Consider the following 20,564-nt stretch of genomic DNA (forward strand, 5'->3'; position numbering starts at 1 on the left):
TGCTGCTCTCCTGGTGATTCAGGGAGATGCAGCAGTGAATTCCTTTGTGGTGCGATGTGGCACACAATAGTTTTTAAGGCGTCACAAGACTCTGTGTTGCTTTTGCTGCAATGGATCAATGCCCTGCCTCAAGAAACTGTCATCTCCTGCAGCATCGTGTGTTTCTGGGCTTCTGTTTAACTGACTCCTGTGCTATAATGCTTGTCCTGCTCCCCAACATTAGATGGGCTCTCCTTGGCCAGTCATCTCCCACTTTTCAGCTCAGGATATGGGTTACTGCATCAGGGAGGCAGAGAAGCAAGCCAGCCTGGCCTAGGATCTGTGCTCTAAGGGGTCTAGGGGCCTGGGTGGGTGGGGACATAGAATCTTCTCAGCTAAAATAAAGCACAGCCAAGGCTAAAAGAATGTCAGCGTGGTTAACAAGCAGAATCAAGAGAGCTGTCAAATGTGGAGAGACGAATAATATGATTAAACTTTATTGTAACATGTGATACAAGTCTGTACGTTTGCCAGGGCACTTTTTGTTGTTTAAAGCTGTAAAATTCTGCTTGATTTCTATTGCTGTTTTGTAGCAATCTGAAAAATGAAAAAGACATGTCAAAAAGAAAGAAAGAAAAAGAAAAAGGAAGTTGCCAATGTGGTTTCCTTCAGAAAATGGAAGTTATGTCCAAATACATTAGAAGTGGGAGACAGGCTAGGGAGATGGTTAGACCTGGGTAGTAAGGGAGTCACAGGTGTGCTGAAGGTGGAAAATGAGATTACAGAGAAGCTGAATGAATTATTTGCCTCTGTTTTAACATAAGAAGGTAAGGAAATATGCTGTTTGATCAGACCAAAGGGGACCCAACTAGTCCGGCAACCTGTTCTCACAATAGCCAATGAGATGTCCCTTCTGGACAGTCTGCAAAGCAGAGCCTGAATGCAACAGTAGCACTCTTCCTGCTTGTCATTCCCAACAGCCAATATTCAGAAACACACTTCCTCTGGCAGTGGAGGTAGTATACAGCCATTGTGGTGAGTAGCCACTAATGGTATTTTTGTCCTTGTGACACAACAGTCCCTCACCAACCACTCTCAACTAAGCTTAGCAGTCTTGGGATGACTGGAGAGCTCCAATTTGATGGATTGAGGATTAAATATGTAAATTCAATTTTAAACCTCCTATCCCATGTGTGGGAGAAATATGACAGTAAATAGCCCTTTTACAAGAGTAAAAACACTTCTGCACTTTTGCTGCTTACTGGAAGCTAGGAATTAGGCAATCACATCTTTTATTCCCTGTTTATTTGTGGTCTGTTGACCTTCCCTTCTTTGTCCCCTTTGCGAAGAATGAACTACACGTTTTAGTAGGATGAACAAAAAGGTTTCCTTACATTTCAGTGCAGGCAGCAAATACCTAAGAGTAGTATGTGGGGGAAAATATTTCTTAGCTACAAAAATAGTTTCTAAAATGGAGTCTGGGCTCTAGGCAGAGCCCAGGCATGTATGTCTGCTCACATCACTAGTTTGAAAGAAGAGAGAGAGAGAGCGCGCTCAGATAGGGAGGAAGTATATATGATTATCTCCTTTGTTAGAAATTCCCACCAAAGCATTAAGGAAGTGACCTCATACAGTCCCTTCTATAATGATTCAGGAACTCTATGTCTGTAAGCCCCTCAGCTGCCTGTCTGGGCAATCATGCATTTGTGATTTTGACTGGAAATCCCACACTCCTCTCATGGGTCAGTAACTGGAAAGCAGAGAGCAGGAATAGGAGGACAGTTCTCTGGGGAGCAGAATATGGGAGAGTGCTGCTGCACTCATTTCCTGCTTATGAGAACAGGACGTGGTCTGATCCAGCTGTGGGGCTCTGCTCCTGTTCTTAATGTGCTGCTGAGGCGGCACAATTGCAAAGTCCTTGAGGGCCTCCATCCATTAATGGATGCCCATCCCCATTACTCTTCTGCTGGTGGCATCTGCAACTGGATGCCACACCCTGGAGGGAAGTGATCATGTAGGACAAGCTGGAGTCTCTCTTTAGCCTTAACAGCCTTTTATGCTTCTGAAAATCAGTTGCTAGAAAACGCAGGCGGAGAGTGCTCTTGCACAGGTCCTGCTGGCAGGCTGCCCAGGGGCAGCTGGATTGCCACTGTGAGAACAGGATGCTGGACTAGTTCCTGCAGGGCTCTTAAGGTAAAGGTAAAGGGACCCCCGACCATTAGGTCCAGTCGTGACCGACTCTGGGGTTGCGGCGCTCATCTTGCTTTATTGTCTGAGGGAGCCGGCGTACAGCTTCCGGGTCATGTGGCCAGCAAGACTAAGCAGCTTCTGGCAAACCAGAGCAGCGCACGGAAATGCCGTTTACCTTCCCGCTGGAGCGGTACCTATTTATCTACCTGCACTTTGACACGCTTTCAAACTGCTAGGTTGGCAGGAGCAGGGACCAAGCAACGGGAGCTCACCCCATCGCGGGGATTCGAACCGCTGACCTTCTGATCGGCAAGTCCTGGCTCTGTGGTTTAACCCACAGCACTTAGTGTGTCCTTTATGTTATGTTCTTAAGCTATTTGGCCAATGGTCCAGAGAAGCATGTGGGGGCAAGACAGGCTTGGCCAGCTGCACCACAAGGCCTGTGGCAGCTGCTCCACCATGATCTCATGATGATCATCCCTGTTCTTTGGTAGCTGCTTCACCCTGCCTAATGGTGGGGCTGGTCCTGAAGTGGACAGCACCACCCACCCGGTTGGTCACAAAAACGACTGCCAATACTATATATTAAGGGACGCGGGTGGCGCTGTGGGTTAAACCACAGAGCCTAGGACTTGCTGATCAGAAGGTCGGCGGTTTGAATCTCTGCAATGGGGTGAGCTCCCGTTGCTCGGTCCCTGCTCCTGCCAACCTAGCAGTTCGAAAGCACGTCAAAGTGCAAGTAGATAAATAGGTACCGCTCCGGCGGGAAGGTAAACGGCGTTTCCATGCACTGCTCTGGTTTGCCAGAAGTGGCTTAGTCATGCTGGCCACATGACCTGGAAGCTGTACGCCGGCTCCTTCAGCCAATAAAGTGAGATGAGCGCCGCAACCCCAGAGTCGGTCACGACTGGACCTAATGGTCAGGGGTCCCTTTACCCTTTACCTTTATATAGTATATTGTGCAGCTTGTTCTCACCCAGGCCAGGTGATAAGGAAGAGAGAGCTCCGGGATGAGGCCAGGTGGGCTTCAGGTGTGGATGGGCGATCACGTTGCAGTCAGAAAGAAGGGCTAGAATACTCGTGTCATGATCAATGCTGAGTGGGTGGGACCCACTACTAACTGGGATGCCCAAGGGCATTTGGGATGGGGGTCGAGTAAGGACATCGCCCTGATAAAGGAGGACCTCCACCCACTCTGATGCTCCTGGCAGGCACGGCTGCAGAGACTGGCTTGGGAGCCCCTGGCATCAAGGGCGAGGAAGCGAGCTTCTCGTCCTTCTTACTGGTCCCGGCCCAGATTTTAGGGTCCGCACTCCGGCGGAGGTTTTCTGCCTTTCTAAAAAGTGACCCACACGAACAGCCTTCCCTGCCCGCTTGCAGACAGGGCTCCAATCGACGCGCCCTGTCGGCGCTGCCTACCGGCCGGTCCCTCAACTTTCGCCTGCCTCGCGGGCCGGGCAAAGAGGCTTTCTGCTCGCTCGTTCCAGTCCAGGGCTCGCTGCGGAGGAGGCGGTCCCGCCAAGCCGAGCTCGGAGCCGGCTGCCTCCGCCCCTCGGAGCCTCCCAGGCGCGGCTGCTCGAGGGGGCGGGTCGCGCGCGCGGCAACTTTTGGAGCCCGAGAGAGCCGCGGAGGCTGGCAGCGAGGGCAGGCAGCGGCGGAGCGAGAGCCACGCTTGGGACACCGCTCGCTCGGGCCGGAAGAAGAGGCCACTGCGGCGCTGCAGCTGGCGAGGAGATGGCCGGGGGCGCGGGCGGCGGGGCCAGGGGCTGGCTGGGGGTCGCCCTGGTGGGTAAGTAGCGGGGCCGGCAGGCGGGGAAGGGAACGGCGGAGGCGAGTGGAGAGCGGGGACCCGGCGCAGGTCCTGCCGCAGGCGGCGCGCCCCGGCTGGGCTGGGAGAGGCGAAGCTGCTGCGCAGAGTGGGGTGGAGGGAGCCGGGCGGGCGGGCGGTGTGCCACACCGCAAAGCAGGGGCGCCTCCCACCCCGAAGAGGACCGCGCCGGCGTCTGGGCGGCTGGAGCAAAGTGGGAGCCTGCCAGCAACTTGGCTGCGGGAGCCTGGCCTCGAAACACCGCCCCCCTCCCCACGCCAACACACCGGCTTTCTCCGGGCCCGGAGGACTCGGCGGATAGCCCCCTCCCCGGGAGCAACTGCAGCAGCTCGGGGCCCCAGCAGGACATCCTGGCCACCCGCACCCGCAGTGCTGCTGGGGCTCCCTTGCAAGGAAGAAACTGCTGCTGTCCAAACTGCAGCTCCGTATCCTCCGACTCCTGAGTGCGGCGGCAGGGCGGGGGGAGGCAACATTTGCTTCTGCTCTGCTCTGTTGGGACAGGCTCCTGTCTCCTCCCCGTTGGAGCTCCAGTCTGCCTGGAAGCCCATCTCGTCATCTTTTTTAAAAAATCATTATTATTTCTTCTATTTTTATTTAAAATCGTACTGGAATAGGTATATTAAACAGTGTATAGGTTCAAGATAACACACACCAGTGCCTAAGGAAAAAGAACTTTGATAAAGGGTGCCTTTAGTTCAAAGCAAAGGAAAACTGGCTCGACCGCTCTCCCATCTTGTGGTTGTGGGGCAAACCTGCTCCTGCTCCTGCTCTGAGCTCCCTGTTCTTTGACCCATTGGGACCTGGGAACAGCGAAGTCCCCAGACCCAAGACCAGGCCATTGGTCAATAATTTAGGCATGATGCCCCTACTCTGAGCCCACTTTCAGAGTCAGTGTCAGAACATTAAAAACCCTCCCTGCTGCTGGACCAGGCCAAGGGGGACCCATCTAGTTCAGACCATGTTGGCCAATCGGATGTCTTTTCTGGGAGGCCCACAAGCAGGACTGGAGTTTAACTAGTATTCAGAGGTGGAGGTGGAACATAGCCACCACCAAGCCTACTGATGGCTCTCTAGGGGGAGGTCAACAGGCAATGCCTGCCTCCCTGTGCATTCTGCTCCGAGGCAGCACAAGTCTGTGGGTGGGCAAGTCAATTGAAACGCAATCCAGAGATGGCAAAGGTCTTCCATGCTCCTGGTCAAGTTGAATGGCCAGTCCAGGGACCAGAGTGCGACCTGTCTTGAATGGGGTTAGCCATGCTCCTAGACTAGGTTTTAAACCTGGATGCTCAGGTGGTTGCTGCAGCTAGGAGTGCTTCTGAGCAAGTTAGGCTGGTGTGCCCATTGCACCTGCCCCTTGAAATGGCGGATCTGGCCATGTGCGTCTTAGTGATGCCATGTTTGGATGACTGTAGCGTGCTCAACACGGGACTGAAACTGCTAAGTGTTTGGCATGCTGCAGCCAGACTATTGACGGGAGCTGGGACTTTGTGCGTTGGCTTCCAGTCATAGGGAACAGCTGCACTGCCTTCCTGTTCATTTCTGAGCCCAGTTCAAAATTAAGTTTTAAAGCCCTGGATGGCTTAGGCCCAGGTAACTTGAATGACCTCAGACCCTCCAAGTGTCCCTGTTTCCCAGGGACATCCTTGATTTAGAGAAGCCGTCCCAGTTTCCAATTTGATCCTGGAATGTCCCACTTTTCCTTAGGATGTTCCTGTTTTCATTGGAGAAATGTTGGAGGGTATGGAGTTATCTGACCCCCGAGCTGTCTGAATAGGGGTATAGGGAATAGGGAAGTTTTTTTAAAAAAATGTTTAATGTTTTATTATGCTTTCATATATGTTGGAAGCTGCCCAGAGTGGCTGGGGCAACCCAGTAAGATGTGTGGGGTATAAATAGTAAAATTATAATTATGGAAAGGGACGTCCCTATTTTCATCGGAAAAATGCTGGAAGGTACGTAACCTGACTCAGCTCTGCTGCCCAGGCATTTAGTGCAGCACCAACCCAGGCTGGAGGGTTTTTTTGGAGGGAGGGGGCGGGGCAAGTTTGTCATGGTCCTTTGAGCATCCATCTCCTGCACCACAAAACTGCTCTGTCTTGGATCTGGCTTAGAGGGCCTGCTTCTGGTATTGGGCCATGGAGACAGCTGGCACACAGCAACTCACTCAGCTGCCCAGAGATGTCCGAGGCAGTCTCAAAAGCCCAGAATGGTGGTCCTGGGTGACTTCAGCAGTCACATCAAGGATACCTCTTGCCCTACTTGGGACTTCGTGGCCTCTTTAGCAACCATGGGACTGGCCCAAAATATCACTGGTCCAATGCATAATGCAAGGCATACCCTCAGTTGGGTCCATGTGAGAAAATGGGTAATCTGAAGGTAAGGGATCCTATTGTCATGGTCAGACCACTCCCTGGTGAAGTTTGGGCTTATGGCATCTGTCTCTCCCTGCAGGGGTGGGGACCTCTTAGAACGGTCCTTCTACACAGGCTAATGGATCCCTGAATGCTCTGGGAGGATTTCCCAGTAGGTAGAGTTGGTTATTCTATCAGGACCATGCTTTCCCTATGAAACAGTGAAATGTTACAGGGCATTGCTACGATTGCTTCCAAATATCTTCTGTGATCCTGCAGAGCCTTTTGGGCTGTGGGCAATAAAACAAGCTGGCCAGTTTAGCAATGGTGGGTGCCTCTTAGAGGGTGATCAGGAGGAGCAGGGCATTTACAGCACTGCTGCATCTCCTGCCTTGTGGAAGGAATTCCATCCCTGCTATTATCAGGCAAGCGCCAGCTGTATCAGTCCTGTGATGCTGGCTCCAAACCTATTTTTCACACATGCTTTTTCCGAAATGTGACCTAGCAATGCTTACCATTGATCAATATGATTTGAGTTTCTTAAATGGAATTAGATAGATATCCATGGTTCATTGTGGTTTTACACAGCTTCAGTATTTTCCTATGGAAAGTGCTATATCATTTGTCTAATAAAATAAATAGCATTTAATCCTTGCCTATGCTGTGCAGAGTAAATGTTGACTGACTTGGCCACCCCAGAGCTTCATGGTAGGCAAGTGGGGAGCCGCTCCAGTTCTTTAGTCTCCCTTGGTCTGCCTTGGTCGCTGTATGATTAATTGCACCACCATTGTCTGTGGTGTTTTACAGAGTGAGATTGGCTACCTCCCTGTTTAAACATTATCACCAAGTTGCAAAAAAAAAAAAAAAAAAAAAAAAAAAGAATGGAGGGAGAGGGACCAAGGAAGGGTCACAATGGAATGATCTGATTTCTGTTTGCTTTACAAATCTCAGCACTGGGTTTCTTGGGGATCCAGAAGGCAGACCTTGCACCAATGAGCTGCAGGGACTACGCATGTGTCCTGTGATTGTGCCTCTACTATTTAGGGGCTGGCCCTGGCTCTGAGGCTCCCTAGCTCTTCTGGGGTGGCTCATGGCCCCAGGATGACTTGCTACGCTCTTTGAGAGTCTTTCTGGCAGGAGCTGCAGTGAGACGATGAGGCCCCAGGAGGCCCCCATCCATTCCGTTTGCAGGAGGAGGCCTGGGCAGGTTGTTGCTCCTAATGGAACTGGTTGCTCAGCAGCCCTTTCCTGGAAGAAGGGAGGCCTCCTGTGACCCTCTTGGAAACTCTGGAAGCTGCTGGCTTCAGAAAGGCAGCTCACACCATGCAGGTGGCAGCTGCAGGCTCCTAGCCCTGTCTGGAGAACATAGGAAGCTGCCTTTATACAGACTCAGGCTCTTGGTCCATCTAGCTCAGTATTGTGTCTCTCTGCATTGACTGGCAGTGGCTCTCCAGGATTTCAGGCAAAGGAGTCTCTTGGCCCTACCTGGAGATGCTAGAGATTAAACCTCAGACCTTTGGTTTGAAGTGCAGTTGCTCTGCCACTGAGATCTTCCTGATGCTCCTGAAGGTACCACTTAATCCTTGACCCAAGGAGCCCCAAAATCTGCTTCCTTTTAGCTCCCTTTTACCTTTTTATCCTTTTGTTTATTTAATAGATTTTCATACCACCTTTCATCATTGACTCCATTGGTAGGCTGGAGTCAATGGCTGGCTGGCTACTGCTGCTGCTGGTTAGAAATGCAGAAAGGAGCTGTCACAAAGTGCTGGTCATGGCTGGATTGAAGCCCAAAGTAGTGGAGCAGGCCAGGGAATTGGCAAGGGTCATCAGACTGGGTTTCCAGCTCCGGGACCTGGCCTGGGATCCTTCTGCAGTCTTCCAGAAGCACCAAGCCAGATTCATCTGGATGTGTTCTCTTCCGCAACAGGCAAGCTCCCAACTCTCTTAGCCTTGGCATGTTCTGCAGCCGCCTTGCTCTCCTGTCAGTTCCTTCAAAGCCATAGTAAGCAGGCAAAAGCATTGAGGCCCACTGTGCTCAGCCAAGGGGATTCCTGCAGTTAGGGTTATGATGCAGTAGGTGGCGCCCTTCCTTTGGGCTCCTTGCACTGAGCCCTGAGGCGGAAGAGCCTTTGTAGGTGCTAACTTGCTGGCTGGAGTGTGGTGAGATACTTCAGAGGGTAGTTGCTCTGCTGGCCCCCAAAGAGCACACAGTTGTACAGCCAGAGGGTTTGCAGGACAATTATTTGGCTCTGGCCACAGGACCTCTCCAAATCTATAGTCTTGCTGGGCTGGCCTTTGGTCTGTTCTTGGACAAAGAGAGCCCGCTTTTCCAGGCTCTGAGAGGAGGCAAGCTGGATAGAGAGCACGGTGGTTGAGGCACGTGCAGCAGAGGATGTGATGGCGCACAGCTTTGCACCTGCATCAATCCCAGTTCCTGATACTCGTTCGCACTGAAGATCTGGGGACTCTGGAATCTCTTCATCAGCCGGGCCCCTCTTGAGTGGGTGCCCAGGACCAAAGCTGTGGGGGAACTAGCGAGAGAGAACCTTATACGTTCCCAGTGCTTCTTTTCTCTCTCTGCTTTGTTAATATATATGAGAAGATGCAGGGAGAGAGAGATGCAAGTTGCCTGATGCAGCAGCTCTGAAGCTGGCAGTCTGAAGGTCATCTGTCAGCTGCAGCACCAAAGGCAAAGCTATCTTCCAAAGAGACTAGGCTTCCCAGATATCTTTGGTGGGGACAAACAGCACATAAGCGATGGAGCCTGTTTGGCTGGGCTAACTCGCAAATACTGAGGGCAGGTAGCATGCAGGTGTGCAAAAAACTCTGAGATAGGGTTTTTTTTGGGGGGGGGAGATGTCTTCAGGAGCATCTTGCACTTTCATGCTCCCATTTCCACATCTCTTACAGAGGTGGATATCATTTCTGGGTACCCACAAGGCAGGATGCTCAGATTCTCCAATCCTTTACCTTGTGTGTAATCTTAAGCAACAGTCACTGATTTCCCCATATGTGACAACTGCAGATCCCCCTTGCAGGCCTATCAAGAGGTGGACAGAGCTGTGCTCATTTTACAGAGCTTAGAAGAAGCTCCTGATGTAGGAGGACAGGCTAAGGATGAGCCAGCCCGTTCCTCTGCAGAGGACCCCTGGTGAAGGGAAGGGCTGTAGCTCAGGAGCAGAGCCCCTGCTTTGCATGCAGAAGGTCCAAGGCTCAATCTCCAATGGCCTCTCGAGGTAGGGAAGACCCCTGCCTGAAACATTGGAGAACCCTGGGCATCTGGTTGGCCACTGTGAGGACAAGATGCTGGGCTAGATGAGCCATTGGGATGACGATTCATAGACTCATAGAATTGCAGAGTTTTAAGGGACCCTGGAGAGCCATTGAATCCAGCCCCCTGCAGTGCAGGAATCATCAGGCTCTTCTTGCATTCTCATGCTGTGTGCTGTGACCCCTCTCTTGCAGGTTCTAAATTAGGGCCCCAAAGAAGGATTGCAACCTTTTCAATGAGGATGGACCCTGAGCTGACACTGTATGTTTGGAACTCTTAAGCACTGGAGGGAAGAAGGGGGGGGGGGAATAGCACTAAGAGGCAGCTTGAAACTTTAAACAGTCAGCTTTTTATTTATCCTAATAGCGCATATGACAGTTTGTAGAGTTATAGACTTTGCGGTTTACAATGCTTTCACTTTGAACACAGCCTATAGACTGATTTAACAATTATGAGATTAACAGTTCCCTGAATGTTCCTAAGCATATCATCTTCAACTCTTAAGTCTCTTAAGTATTTTAGTGGCACCTTTCCCCAAAAGAATTTGGGTACTTGAGCTGTGAGGGGCAGTCAGGCAGGACTCAGAGGGCAGGTAGCTAAAGGGTCCTTGGCCTAGGTGGAGCTTCTGCCCATTGGCCTCAGTTCCAGTATTCTTCGTTAATGCCATTTGTTGAACAAGTGTTCAGTCTTCTGGTTGTTTTAGATAACATTCCAGTGAACAAGTTTCTAATGGACATATGGCCTTTTTTTGCCTTGCTGGTCAGCTGTCAACAGGCTTTTTATTTCTATTTTCTTAGCATTCATACCCTGCCTCTCTTCCATTATGGAACCCATGAGCTGCCCAGGAGGTCACCCATCCATGGCACTGACCAGACTCAAACATGCTTAGCTTCAGCAAGGTGGTGGCCTCATACCCCTTCAGAACATACCCTGGTATGTTTGTTGGAGGGCTTTTGATGCTGTGATCAAGTCTTAGGCTTGCATCTGCCTAGCTTAGGGTGATTAGCACATACTTGGCACAAGGGTGTGTTCTTGGCCAAAGAAAAATATGTTCTTCATCTGTTTGTGTGTGTGTTCATTTTCCTTGTGAAGGAAACATTACATCATTTCAATGAAAATCCAGTTCTTCTGGTCAACATGTTCTTTGTCTAGAAAACATCTTCTGAGACACTCTGTCATCTGGCCTCCCTGACTATTTCGGGTGACTTTATACTAGTGTTAAACACCCTCTGTGGTGGCTGCAAACCTCTTCATTTAAGGCATGCCAGTTTGTTGTAAGAGACCTGTACAGGTTGAACTCTGTGGTAGCCAGTGCCCCTTGGGCAGGGTGGCCACTTCCTGCCACTAACCCCACCTGTGCTGGCTGCAGAGTCCCCATTTCACCCACTAATACTGGTGCACTGGCAATTGCCAAATACTGGGTAAAAATTGTTTGGGTGTGTGCACTTATCACCATGGATATACTCTGGGTTATTATCTGGCATAACTCAATGATAGATCTCATGCTTTACATGCAGAAGGCCCCAGGAGGAAACCCTGGACATCTCTAGCTAAAAGGAAGGCAGTTAGCAAGTGATGAAAGAAATCATTTTCTGCCTGAGGCCGTAAGAACATTGAAAGCTGCTTTGTGTTGAGTCAGACCCTTTGGTCTATCTAGCTCAGTATTGTCAACGCAACTAGATGGACAAATAGCCACTTCCCTAGTAGAAGGCAGCTCCTTCTGCTCACCTGATGGAGATGGATTGAGGACTAAATCAGTAAGTTAAAATTTAAACTTCCTGCCCCAAACGTGTGGGAGAAATATGAGAGTAAACAGGCTGCAACATTTATTCACTTTTGCAGCTTACTAGAAGCTAGGAATTAGGCAATTACACCTTTTATCCCCATTTATTTGTGGTCTGCTGACTTTCCTTTCTTTGTCCCCACTACTAAGAATGAACCACATGTTTTAGCAAGATGAACAAAAAGGTTTCCTTACATTTCAGTGCAGGCAGCAAATACATCGATATTGTATGCAGTTAAAAATCAGTTACAAAATTAGTTTCTATAATGGCATCTGGACTCTGAGCAGAGCTCAGGCATGTATGTCTACTCACATCACCGGCTTGAAAGAAGAGAGAGAGGTCAGCTAGGGAGGAAATACATCAGATTGTCTCCTTTGTTAGAAATTCCCACCAAAGCATTAAAGAAATTACTTCATACAGTCCCTTCTATACTAATTCTAGAACTCTATGCGTGTCAGTTGCTCGTGTGCCCATCTGGCAATCATGCATTTGTGTTTTTGACTGGAAATCCCACATCACCTACGTCCGTCATTGGGGAGGGCTTCCTGCTTGGTGGTGATGGATCTCAGCTGCTTTGCTTTCCTCTCTGGAGGTGTGTGGAGGAAAAGAGGGCACTTCCAGACAGCCTGTTTACTGAGCATTCATTCTGATTGATTTGCAGGAAGATTAGATGACATTGTCCATTCTGATTTGTTCCTGGGGAGATTAGATGACATTTCACCAAAGCAAGTGTTAGCCCATACTGTCCAATGCATCTTCCAATCAATTTCCTTATGGTAAAAAGTCTGATCTTTGGGGCAAGTGGGTTTCTTGCACAAGAACTCCCAAGCAACTATAGCAGTGCAGCCTGTACTTGCTGCTCTGCTGTTGAATTTCACCCAAAAACAGCTATAGTCTGGAAGTGCCCAGAGTCTTCCCCAGCGGAACCACATTACAGTCAACGTGCCTCTGCTTTCTCCTCCTTAGGCCTTCAGCTCTGCTCTGTGACACTTGCCTTGGAGGTTTCGGTGGGCAAGGCGGCTGTTATCTATGTAAAGAATGGCACGGATGTCCTCTTGCCCTGCACATTCACCTCTTGCATCGGAATCGAGAGAGCCAACTTCTCGTGGATCAGCAATAGCACTGAAGTGTGTGGCTTACTACACTTTGCAGGCGAGGGGTTGGATAGCAAAGAGAAAAGGCATCATGATGAGTCTCATTAATAGCCAATGGTGTAACTTTACTGCTTTTATTATTTGCTGATTTGAAGGACACAGAGGCAAAATACACGTGTCTTAATAAGTAATGAGTGAAGGTCTAATTCCTTCCATGTATAACAGCTCACACACAGAACTGTGACCATCTGCTGCCCACCCCCTCCTGTCTCAGCTGTGGTCACAGGGGAGGTGGAGAAAGGTTGGTTCCCACCCAGTAGGTCTCTTATCCCCAGAGCATCCTTCAGGAGCTTCCAAACGGAGGCAGTCTCTCATTGGCAGTTTTAGCTGTCCTGAGAAACCGGCCCCCTTTCAGCTGTGCACTTTGAGCTGATGTATAACATGGAGCAGGGCTCTTGAGTGTGGCTGCCCCGCTCTGTGGAACAGCTTCCCTTTTGAGACAGGACATCTGCCCATCTTCTGGAAACCCTGCAAGATACTTTTGTTCCAGCAGACTTTCCCAGCTGGGTAAATGGGTCTTTGTTCTAACTCTTATTGCTGTTTTTAAGCGTTTCTGCTGGGTTGTTGTTTTTTTTTATATCACCTTGAGACACATGTATAGAGGGTGATTAAATGATGATGATGATAATTAATGCATCAGGCAGCTCTTTCCCCACCCCAACCCTATTTCACCCATCAGGGGAAGCTTCTTCTGGACCACTAGACCCTTTGCTCTTTGGTTTTTCCTTGCTGCAGATATTCAAAGGAATCATCAAGAACAAAGACTCCAAGCCAGAGCCCTATCCAGAATACAGGTCTCTCATCAAGTACGAGATGCCAACTGATATCGCCCTCAGCAAGGATAACCGGGAGTTCAACGTCTCCCTCCTGCTCCTCTTTGCAGAGTTCAGTGACTCTGGGAAATACACTTGCTTTGTTAAGAACCCAAAGGAGAAGAATGCCAACCATAGTGCCACCATCACACTCAAAGTGGTCGTGGAAAGTAAGTACCAGTTGCCACCAGGGCAGCCGTTGGGGGCCACAGGGGACCAGCTGCTCCTTTTGCCCAGGGGTTGTGTTGGGGCTCCTTTCCCAGCCCTGGCATTGGGTGGTGAGACAAGCTGGGTCCTCCTCACATGTATAAGGCGGGGAGGCTGCATCTCACCCAACAGCTGCCATATTGGGGAGGAAGAGAGGGAGAGAAGGGGGTGCTTGAAGCCCCTTCCTTGGCTCATGCCACAGCCTGGCATGGATGTGCAGGCAGGGGGCACCCTACCACCCAGGGCCCCTCTTGCCTCACCCTTCCCTATCTGCTCCCTTCCCCAGTGGAGAAGAAGGACAACACGCTAACGCTGATCATCGTGTCAGTCGTTGGGGGTGTCATTGGACTCCTGGTCCTCATCATGTTGATCAAGAAACTCATCCTCTTCATTCTCAAGAAGACACGGGAGAAGTGAGTGTGGTTGGTTTCCCTTTCCCTGCCCACTTCCCCTTGGGAGCAGAGACTGGGTCTTCTGAGAGGCTCCCTTTCACCAGAGGGGCTGGAAGGCCCTGAGCAAAGTGGGGCCCAGTATGGCACACAGCATGTGGGTTCCAGAATGGTGTAGGTGTGGGAATGTTCAGGGATGCAGGAGAGGATATATTGTTCGGTTATAGCCTTTCCAACTTGTGTAAACAAGTTCATAATTTAGCAGAGTAACACCCCCCTTTTTAAACTTACAGCGGATGCGTTAGCTCAGGCTCGCTAAAGCCTCTATAATAACTGTTCTGGTATTTTCCCCTTATTCCCTCATAAAAGATAAGACACGACACAGTCTTCTATAAAAGTATAAAAAGAGTTCACTCATTCTGTTCACAGTCGGATCCCAGAAGGCAGATTTAGCTTAGAAAAGTAACATACACCTGGAAACTATCTTATAAGGAGACAGTCCCTCTGTCCTCTCTTGGAAGCCAAGAGAGCATCTTTGGCTAAGCAGATGTTGCTTCTTCGATGCATGTAGTGAAAGAGAGAGAGATGGCTGCCTTGCCCTGTGCTTTTGTCGTTACCTGCACAGGTGAGGCCACGCCCACTTCTAGTCACATGCAGAGGAAGTCTGTCCCAGCCCAGAAGGAAACAGGAAGTTTACCTGCTGGCTGGACAAACATTCCTCCCCATGTGTAAACATGTTCATTCTAGGAATGTTGTACTTGACTGCTCTTGTGTTTCACATCCCACAGTAGGCAACTTGCGTGGCTTCTTTATTTGGAGTATCACTAGGGTGAAGGGATTCCTTGCCTTCCTGGAAGCCATCTTGTCCCTGTCCCACCCTGGGCTGCTGTTGCAAGCCCTGTTGAGCCCCAGACCTCCTGAGAGTGGTTTATGTCTCTGGGAGGCCTGCTTGCTGAATGGGAAGACTTCCCCACCTCGGGGCTGCCATTGCATAGAAGAAGGGTGAAGCAGGCTGTGGTGGTGGTGGTGGAGGAGAGGACGCGCCGCTGGGAGCAGTGATAGTTAGCCTCTTTCTTGTTCTCCGCAGAGAGTGTCTTGTGACTTCTTCAGCAAATGACAACACAGAGAATGGGCTAGCCGGCTCCAAAACAGAACAGAAATCTGCCCCAAAGGCCTGAGGCCGCTGTGGAACCGGTGACCTGTGAGGCCCTGAAATCCAGGCCCAGGAGGAAGAGGAGGAGAGTCGACCATTTCCAAATGATTGATGCTTGAGACACATGACTATATTACACAGTTGGCTGCAACCAGCACTGCTTCTCAGATAAGACTGCAGGCATCGGACAGGCAGGCCGGGGGGAGGAGGGGCTGTGTGCTCAGGTAGTTCTTAAGCCACCAGGAGGATGCCGCCAGGTGGGATTCCGTAGGTGTGAGCTTGGGCATCTTCAATGCAAGAGCCTGGGCTGGCAGGTGGGCGTAGTGCCAGGGACTTGGTTCTCCTCCTGGGCAGAGGGCAACCAGCTGATACAGATGGGCTGTGATCCATCAGAGGAAATGCTTGGCACTGTCTTCCCTGCCAGCCTCTCACAGGAGCCGAGGCTCCTTTTTAAAGGATGGGAGAGCCAACACTGCTGGGACAGAACTTGCACAGGCAATAGGAGTTTGAAGCACCCCTAGGAGCCAGGCGCCATTTTGCTTGTACCGCTGCTGGACTTTGTCATCTTTCCTGCATCCTGGAGTGGGTGGGAGAGTGGATGAGCTGCAGATTGCACCTAGAGCCTGCTGCTCTGTCACCACTACTGCCTGCTCACCCACCTACCCTCTGGAACAGCTTCACAATATTTTTTGTTTGTTTTGTTTAAAGCTTGTGTGATTGTGAGGCTGAGGGGGATAAGAGAAGCAGCCTGGCTCTCATTGCTCATGCTGCACCCCTCCGGGGTTGGGGTTCCTGAAGTGGCGCTCCACACCTGCAGACCCCAGGGCTCTTGCAACACCCAGAATGGTGGTTCCCTTGCTCTGCTCTCAGATGCCACACTGTAGTGAGGAATGGCACCTCTTCCGAGGCAAGGTGAGCCGTCAAGCCTGGCAGCCTCTTTTCAAGCCAACTGGTGAGCCTGGGGCTACTGAACTCACAGTCCTGGTCCCAACTTACTTGTATTGGCTCCTTCTCCTGATCTGCTGGTGAGAGAGGAGATGAAGAGAGCCAGGAGATTCGCTTCTTGTTTCAGGCCTTTGGACCACCTTGGAGCTGTCAAGGCCTTAAGTGTGAAGCAAGCCAATTCCCTGGCACTCCCCTTCCCTCCTAGCTGGCCTGCCTCTTTGCCCTACATCCCTCCCCCTCTCCTGGGCTTCCTGCTGGGAGAAGAGGAAGGGAGTCTCTTCTGTCTGGCCATGGTCAGGAGCATAGCTGTCAACATTTTCTTTTTTTTAAGGGAAATTCCCTTATTCCGAATAGGATTCCTCGCAAGAAAAGGGAAAAGTTAACAGCTATGGCAGGAGCAACTCTGATAGGAATCTTGCAAGGCTTGTATCCATCTGCAGGTTACATTGTCTTGCCAGGATCATGACCAAAACACTTGGTCCAAAAGGCCTTGTCTTCTCTGCTACCCAGCAGCCCTAAAGCCCCCATTGCAGGAAGTTCCCCTCCCTCAGGGCAGCTTGGTTCCTCTTTGCTGGCAAAGGGCGGAGGGAGGCCTGGAACCCCTAACCCCCTGACATCACCCATTCTGTATTTTATTTATTGGTCGTTTGCATTTATATCCCATCTTTTTCTCCAAGGAGCCCAACGTGAAATGCATGGTTTTCCTGCTCCTCATTTAATCCCCATAAATACCCTGTGAAGGTAGGCTGAGAGGAATTCATTGACCCAAGGATTTTAACCCTGGTCTCCCAGGTCCTCATCAGACACTCTACCCACTTTTTTTTTTGAAAATTATTATTATTATTATTATTATTATTATTATTATTATTATTATTATACTGCCCTAAACCCGGAGGTCTCTCTCTACCACACTGGCTTGCTACTATCACTCCTCTGTGATAATAATATATGTATAAACCTATCTCCCTGTAGCCAGGCAAAATGGGGATCCTGCAAAATGACACAGATAGAGAAGCACGGCAACCTCACAGCTGCATCCCCATCGTTGTGTGCGCGGTTCAGTTGGGCATTTTCGGAATATGGAACGTTGTCTTCCCCTGTTTAAACTGGGGGAAGAAATCAAAGCTTGGCACTCTGTGGGATAGTGGACCCAGATCCATGCTGATTTTGAGCTTATGGCAGAAATTTACGGGCTTTTTTTGTTTAGCATCAATAACACTAATACTAATTATAATGAAAGCTATGCGTTTGGAAACCCTGCACAATGTTGTCCTGTAACCCGCAAGAGGCCACCTCCTCCGCATTGTGGTCTGGGTGAATTTGGCCAGGACAGCATGCAAATCTCCTGAGCTCCCAAGGGCTTGGGGAGGAGGGAGCAGTGGCGTAGCGTGGGTTGTCAGCACCCGGGGCAAGGCAAGTAATTTGCGCCCCCTAACCCATGGATTTGCGCCCCCTAACCCGTGGATTTGCGCCCCCTAACCCTAACCCCCAGATGTTGTGCCTGGTGCGGCCGGCCCCCCCTGCACCCCCCACGCTACGCCACTGGGAGGGAGGCAGTTCTGGGTGGTGCTTGCCACTCCCTTTTCTCATTGAAGAGATACATTTCCTGTGTGTGACAGAACAGTGGCCGAGCAGATGCCATTTCTTCTGGGAAGTAGGAGAAATGGCCAGCTCCTACCGCAGCAGAGTTCTCTCTCTCGCTTTTTGGGTGCCTTTGAACTAGTCACATCCTTCATCCATGCCTCAGTCTCCCATACGATGTGTAACAATATCAACCTACCCTGTGTGGTTGGGGTGTAAGGAGGCTTGATTCATGACCACTGTCAGATGCTTTGTAAGTGTGTTTGTGTGTGTTATAAGGGTGGCAGGAAGGCCGGCAAAGTGAGCGCAAGAAGTTTAGCAGCTGTGGCAGCAAATATAGATGGCCTCAGCTCTCTCAAGTGACTTCCTGGCTGTGATTGGCTTCCTGGCTCTTTCCCCCACACCCCACCAGCTTTGGAAAGACGCCATCCCCCCATTTCTGGATCCTGCTGTGATTTCTGCTCCTATGTCTGCTTTCTTTCCTCCTCCCCCCTGACCCCCATCCCCAACGCAAGGAGGTGTGAACAGCAATAACAGTGCAACCCAGCCTGAGCCAGCAGCAGCAGCCGGCAGGGCGGGCTGGCGTTGGACAAATTAACCAGATTCCTCAGGTTAATGAATTCTCTTCACTGGGTGTAACAGCAAATCCAAAGAAAAAGAAACTATCACCCGCCTCCACCTGCACTCCTCTGAACCACCTGCCTAAGCAGGCGGGCGGAGGTGGGTGAAGTCACAGTCTGCGAAATTATTTGGCAATAATTTCAGAAGGTGGGAGCCTGGAAGGGCCAAGGAAGGGCTCCAGTTCAGAGCCAGACTTGCAGGCAGAGCTCCCATGGGAGTCCCGGAGCAGCCCAGCAGGGGGCACCAGCTGCTTAGGGTGGAGGAAAAAGTTGAGGGGGCAGCATTGGCCAGGGAACCTCCTGCCCAGGAGGACGTCCGGGCTGGGCTAACACTGAGGCCCCTCCCCTCCCATGTTCCTCCCAGCTCTGCTTTTATTTCAAGCTGAGCCTTTGCCCCAGGGTGGGGGCAAGTTGCCACCAGGAGCAGTGGCCAGCTAGACTCTGGTGCGAAACCTGAGCCTGCCCATGAGAGTAGCTGGTGGGACAATTGTCCTGTGCTGGCTCTAGGGAGGCCTGTTCATCTCCCCTGGTGGCTCTTCCCCTGGCAGTAGGACCCTGAGGTTGACCCTGCCTGCAGCTTCCCTCAAGGCCCTGCCTTCCCCACCAAGGGCTTTCCATCACCAAGCTGTCTTGCGCTGATGCGTGCCCCCCCCCCCGCCCCCGGCCGCCTTGCTCCCTCTGCGAATACAAGAGACTATCTGAGCAGAGCTCTTTCTCCCTCCTGATCCAGCTGCTTCAGCCACTCTGCCCTCCTTCCCTTTCCAAAGAGGCTGGCAGCCTCTGCTGGAGCAAGCCCGGCGCTGCCTGCATGCGCTCACGCCAGGAGGAGGCGGCAGGCTAGCATAGAGGCTGGGCCAAGCACAGGTGCACCTTTGGCAACCGGTGTTGCCTTTGAGACTTCTCTTTTGCACTCTCGAGCTGTAATTGGCTTCATTGCCGTGAATGAAATAAAACCTTTATATTTACTACAGAGGCTCCTTGGGGCTGCTTTCGTTTTGTTCTTTGGAGTGTGCGCAAGTGTCTCGAGGACACTGGGTTTGCATGTGTGTTAAAACGCACGCAGAGGCAGAGATCCACTTGATCCTTTTTTCTCTGACCTGAGCCAAGACATGCATGCCGTCCTCCGTGGCTGAGAGCCAAGGCCTTCCTGATCCCACACTGAAAAATAAGTAACTTGCAAGGGCAAGGATTTCCAGAGGCACCAAACTCTCTGGAATGCTCTGGGGCAAGATTTGTACTGGGAAATTTCCAAGAGCTGGCCCTCTCTCCTGTGCTTGGGGAAGGAATGCTGTATTTTCTTACCCTCTTTGTCTGCTGCTCCTGCTCTGGGGCAGAAGAGAACAGTTGCTGGGGACAATGGCTATTTTATGGCACAAGAAGCAGCCACCTGGGGCTGCTGAACTTCGGGGTCCAAAGCTCAACCTATGAGACCAGCTATGTTCTCTTTGGGCTTTCTGCACTTTCAACTGGTAGCCAGCAAAGAGTGCACAGCAAACTTTTTGCTCTTCTGCAAAAAGTCTCACTTCTGCCACCTCCCTGTGGTGGAGGAGGATGCAGCAGAAGGTATACAGGGCAGATCCCTGTGCCTGAAGTTCTAACATTTGCAGGAAGGGAACAAAGGCTGGTGGTGGTGACAAAGAGACAAAGTTCTAGGTCTTATTGCCAAATTAATAAACTGAGAAGTCACCAGGCCCGGAGGGCATCCACTGCAGAGTTCTTAAAAGAACTCAACTATGAAATTGCTTGTGTTCCAGCAAAGATTTGCTACTTGTCTCGTAAGATCAGCTTCTCTACCCGAGGACAGGAATTGGCCAATGCAAGACCAATTCTTAAAGAGAGATCGAAGAAGTCACAGGGATGTGATTAGGGCGACATTTAGGAGGCCTGAGTATGTGAGGCATCCATCTGGTCCCTTCTAGTTGCTGGAAATAAAACAGGTCTCTGGATCCTAGTTCCTACTTCTTGTGCCCTCCTCTTCCCCTGTGATATTGACCTTGGACAGTTCCTTGAGCTTGTTTCTAAACCATGTTTGGACCTAGACTGATTCTCTGTGCTTGGCCTGGGCTTGTGGAGACCATGCTGCTGCTGGAGCCCTGCTCTCTTAGGTACATTTGTTGTTAAAATAATTTAACCTCCTGCTCACTCCTCACTCCTGCTGGAGCATGGATAGCTTGCTGAAGATGTTGATCCAGTGTACAGCAACTGTGAAAAAGGCAAATGCCATACTAGGGATCATTAAGAAGGGAACCAAAAATAAAACTGTCAACATCGTAGGCAAATCTGTTATAGAAATCTGTGAC

The 20,564-nt window shown here is 50.7% G+C and overlaps 1 protein-coding gene across 3 annotated transcripts; it reads left to right on the forward strand.

Moving 5' to 3' along the window:
• The first annotated feature begins 3,335 nt into the window (after positions 1 to 3,335).
• On the forward strand, positions 3,336 to 19,234 carry SCN4B (sodium voltage-gated channel beta subunit 4). Of its 3 annotated transcripts, XM_083589124.1 has the most exons (8): positions 3,336 to 3,958; positions 10,417 to 10,552; positions 12,370 to 12,530; positions 13,293 to 13,539; positions 13,863 to 13,989; positions 15,053 to 16,363; positions 16,459 to 17,441; positions 17,617 to 19,234. In XM_083589124.1, exons 2-6 carry the CDS (start codon positions 10,501 to 10,503, stop codon positions 15,141 to 15,143), a joined length of 678 nt encoding a protein of 225 aa, XP_083445250.1. In that variant the 5' UTR covers positions 3,336 to 3,958; positions 10,417 to 10,500; the 3' UTR covers positions 15,144 to 16,363; positions 16,459 to 17,441; positions 17,617 to 19,234. The 3 variants fall into 3 exon arrangements, with proteins under 3 accessions (XP_083445250.1, XP_083445249.1, XP_083445248.1); XM_083589123.1 differs by lacking the exon at positions 10,417 to 10,552 and having other exon boundaries at positions 16,459 to 17,451; XM_083589122.1 differs by lacking the exon at positions 10,417 to 10,552.
• Positions 19,235 to 20,564: the final 1,330 nt, after the last annotated feature.

This window comes from Podarcis filfolensis (genome assembly GCF_964270895.1).
Source record: "Podarcis filfolensis genome assembly, chromosome: 15".
In the NCBI taxonomy this organism is placed as follows: domain Eukaryota; kingdom Metazoa; phylum Chordata; class Lepidosauria; order Squamata; family Lacertidae; genus Podarcis; species Podarcis filfolensis.

Excerpts from the sequence above, each read along its gene's own strand:
- SCN4B (XM_083589123.1), top strand. The coding sequence starts at position 3,904 with ATGGCCGGGGGCGCGGGCGGCGGGGCCAGGGGCTGGCTGGGGGTCGCC. Across the intron at positions 13,540-13,862 it reads ACTCAAAGTGGTCGTGGAAA|TGGAGAAGAAGGACAACACG; the intron begins GTAAGTACCAGT and ends TCCCTTCCCCAG. Across the intron at positions 13,990-15,052 it reads CTCAAGAAGACACGGGAGAA|AGAGTGTCTTGTGACTTCTT; the intron begins GTGAGTGTGGTT and ends TGTTCTCCGCAG.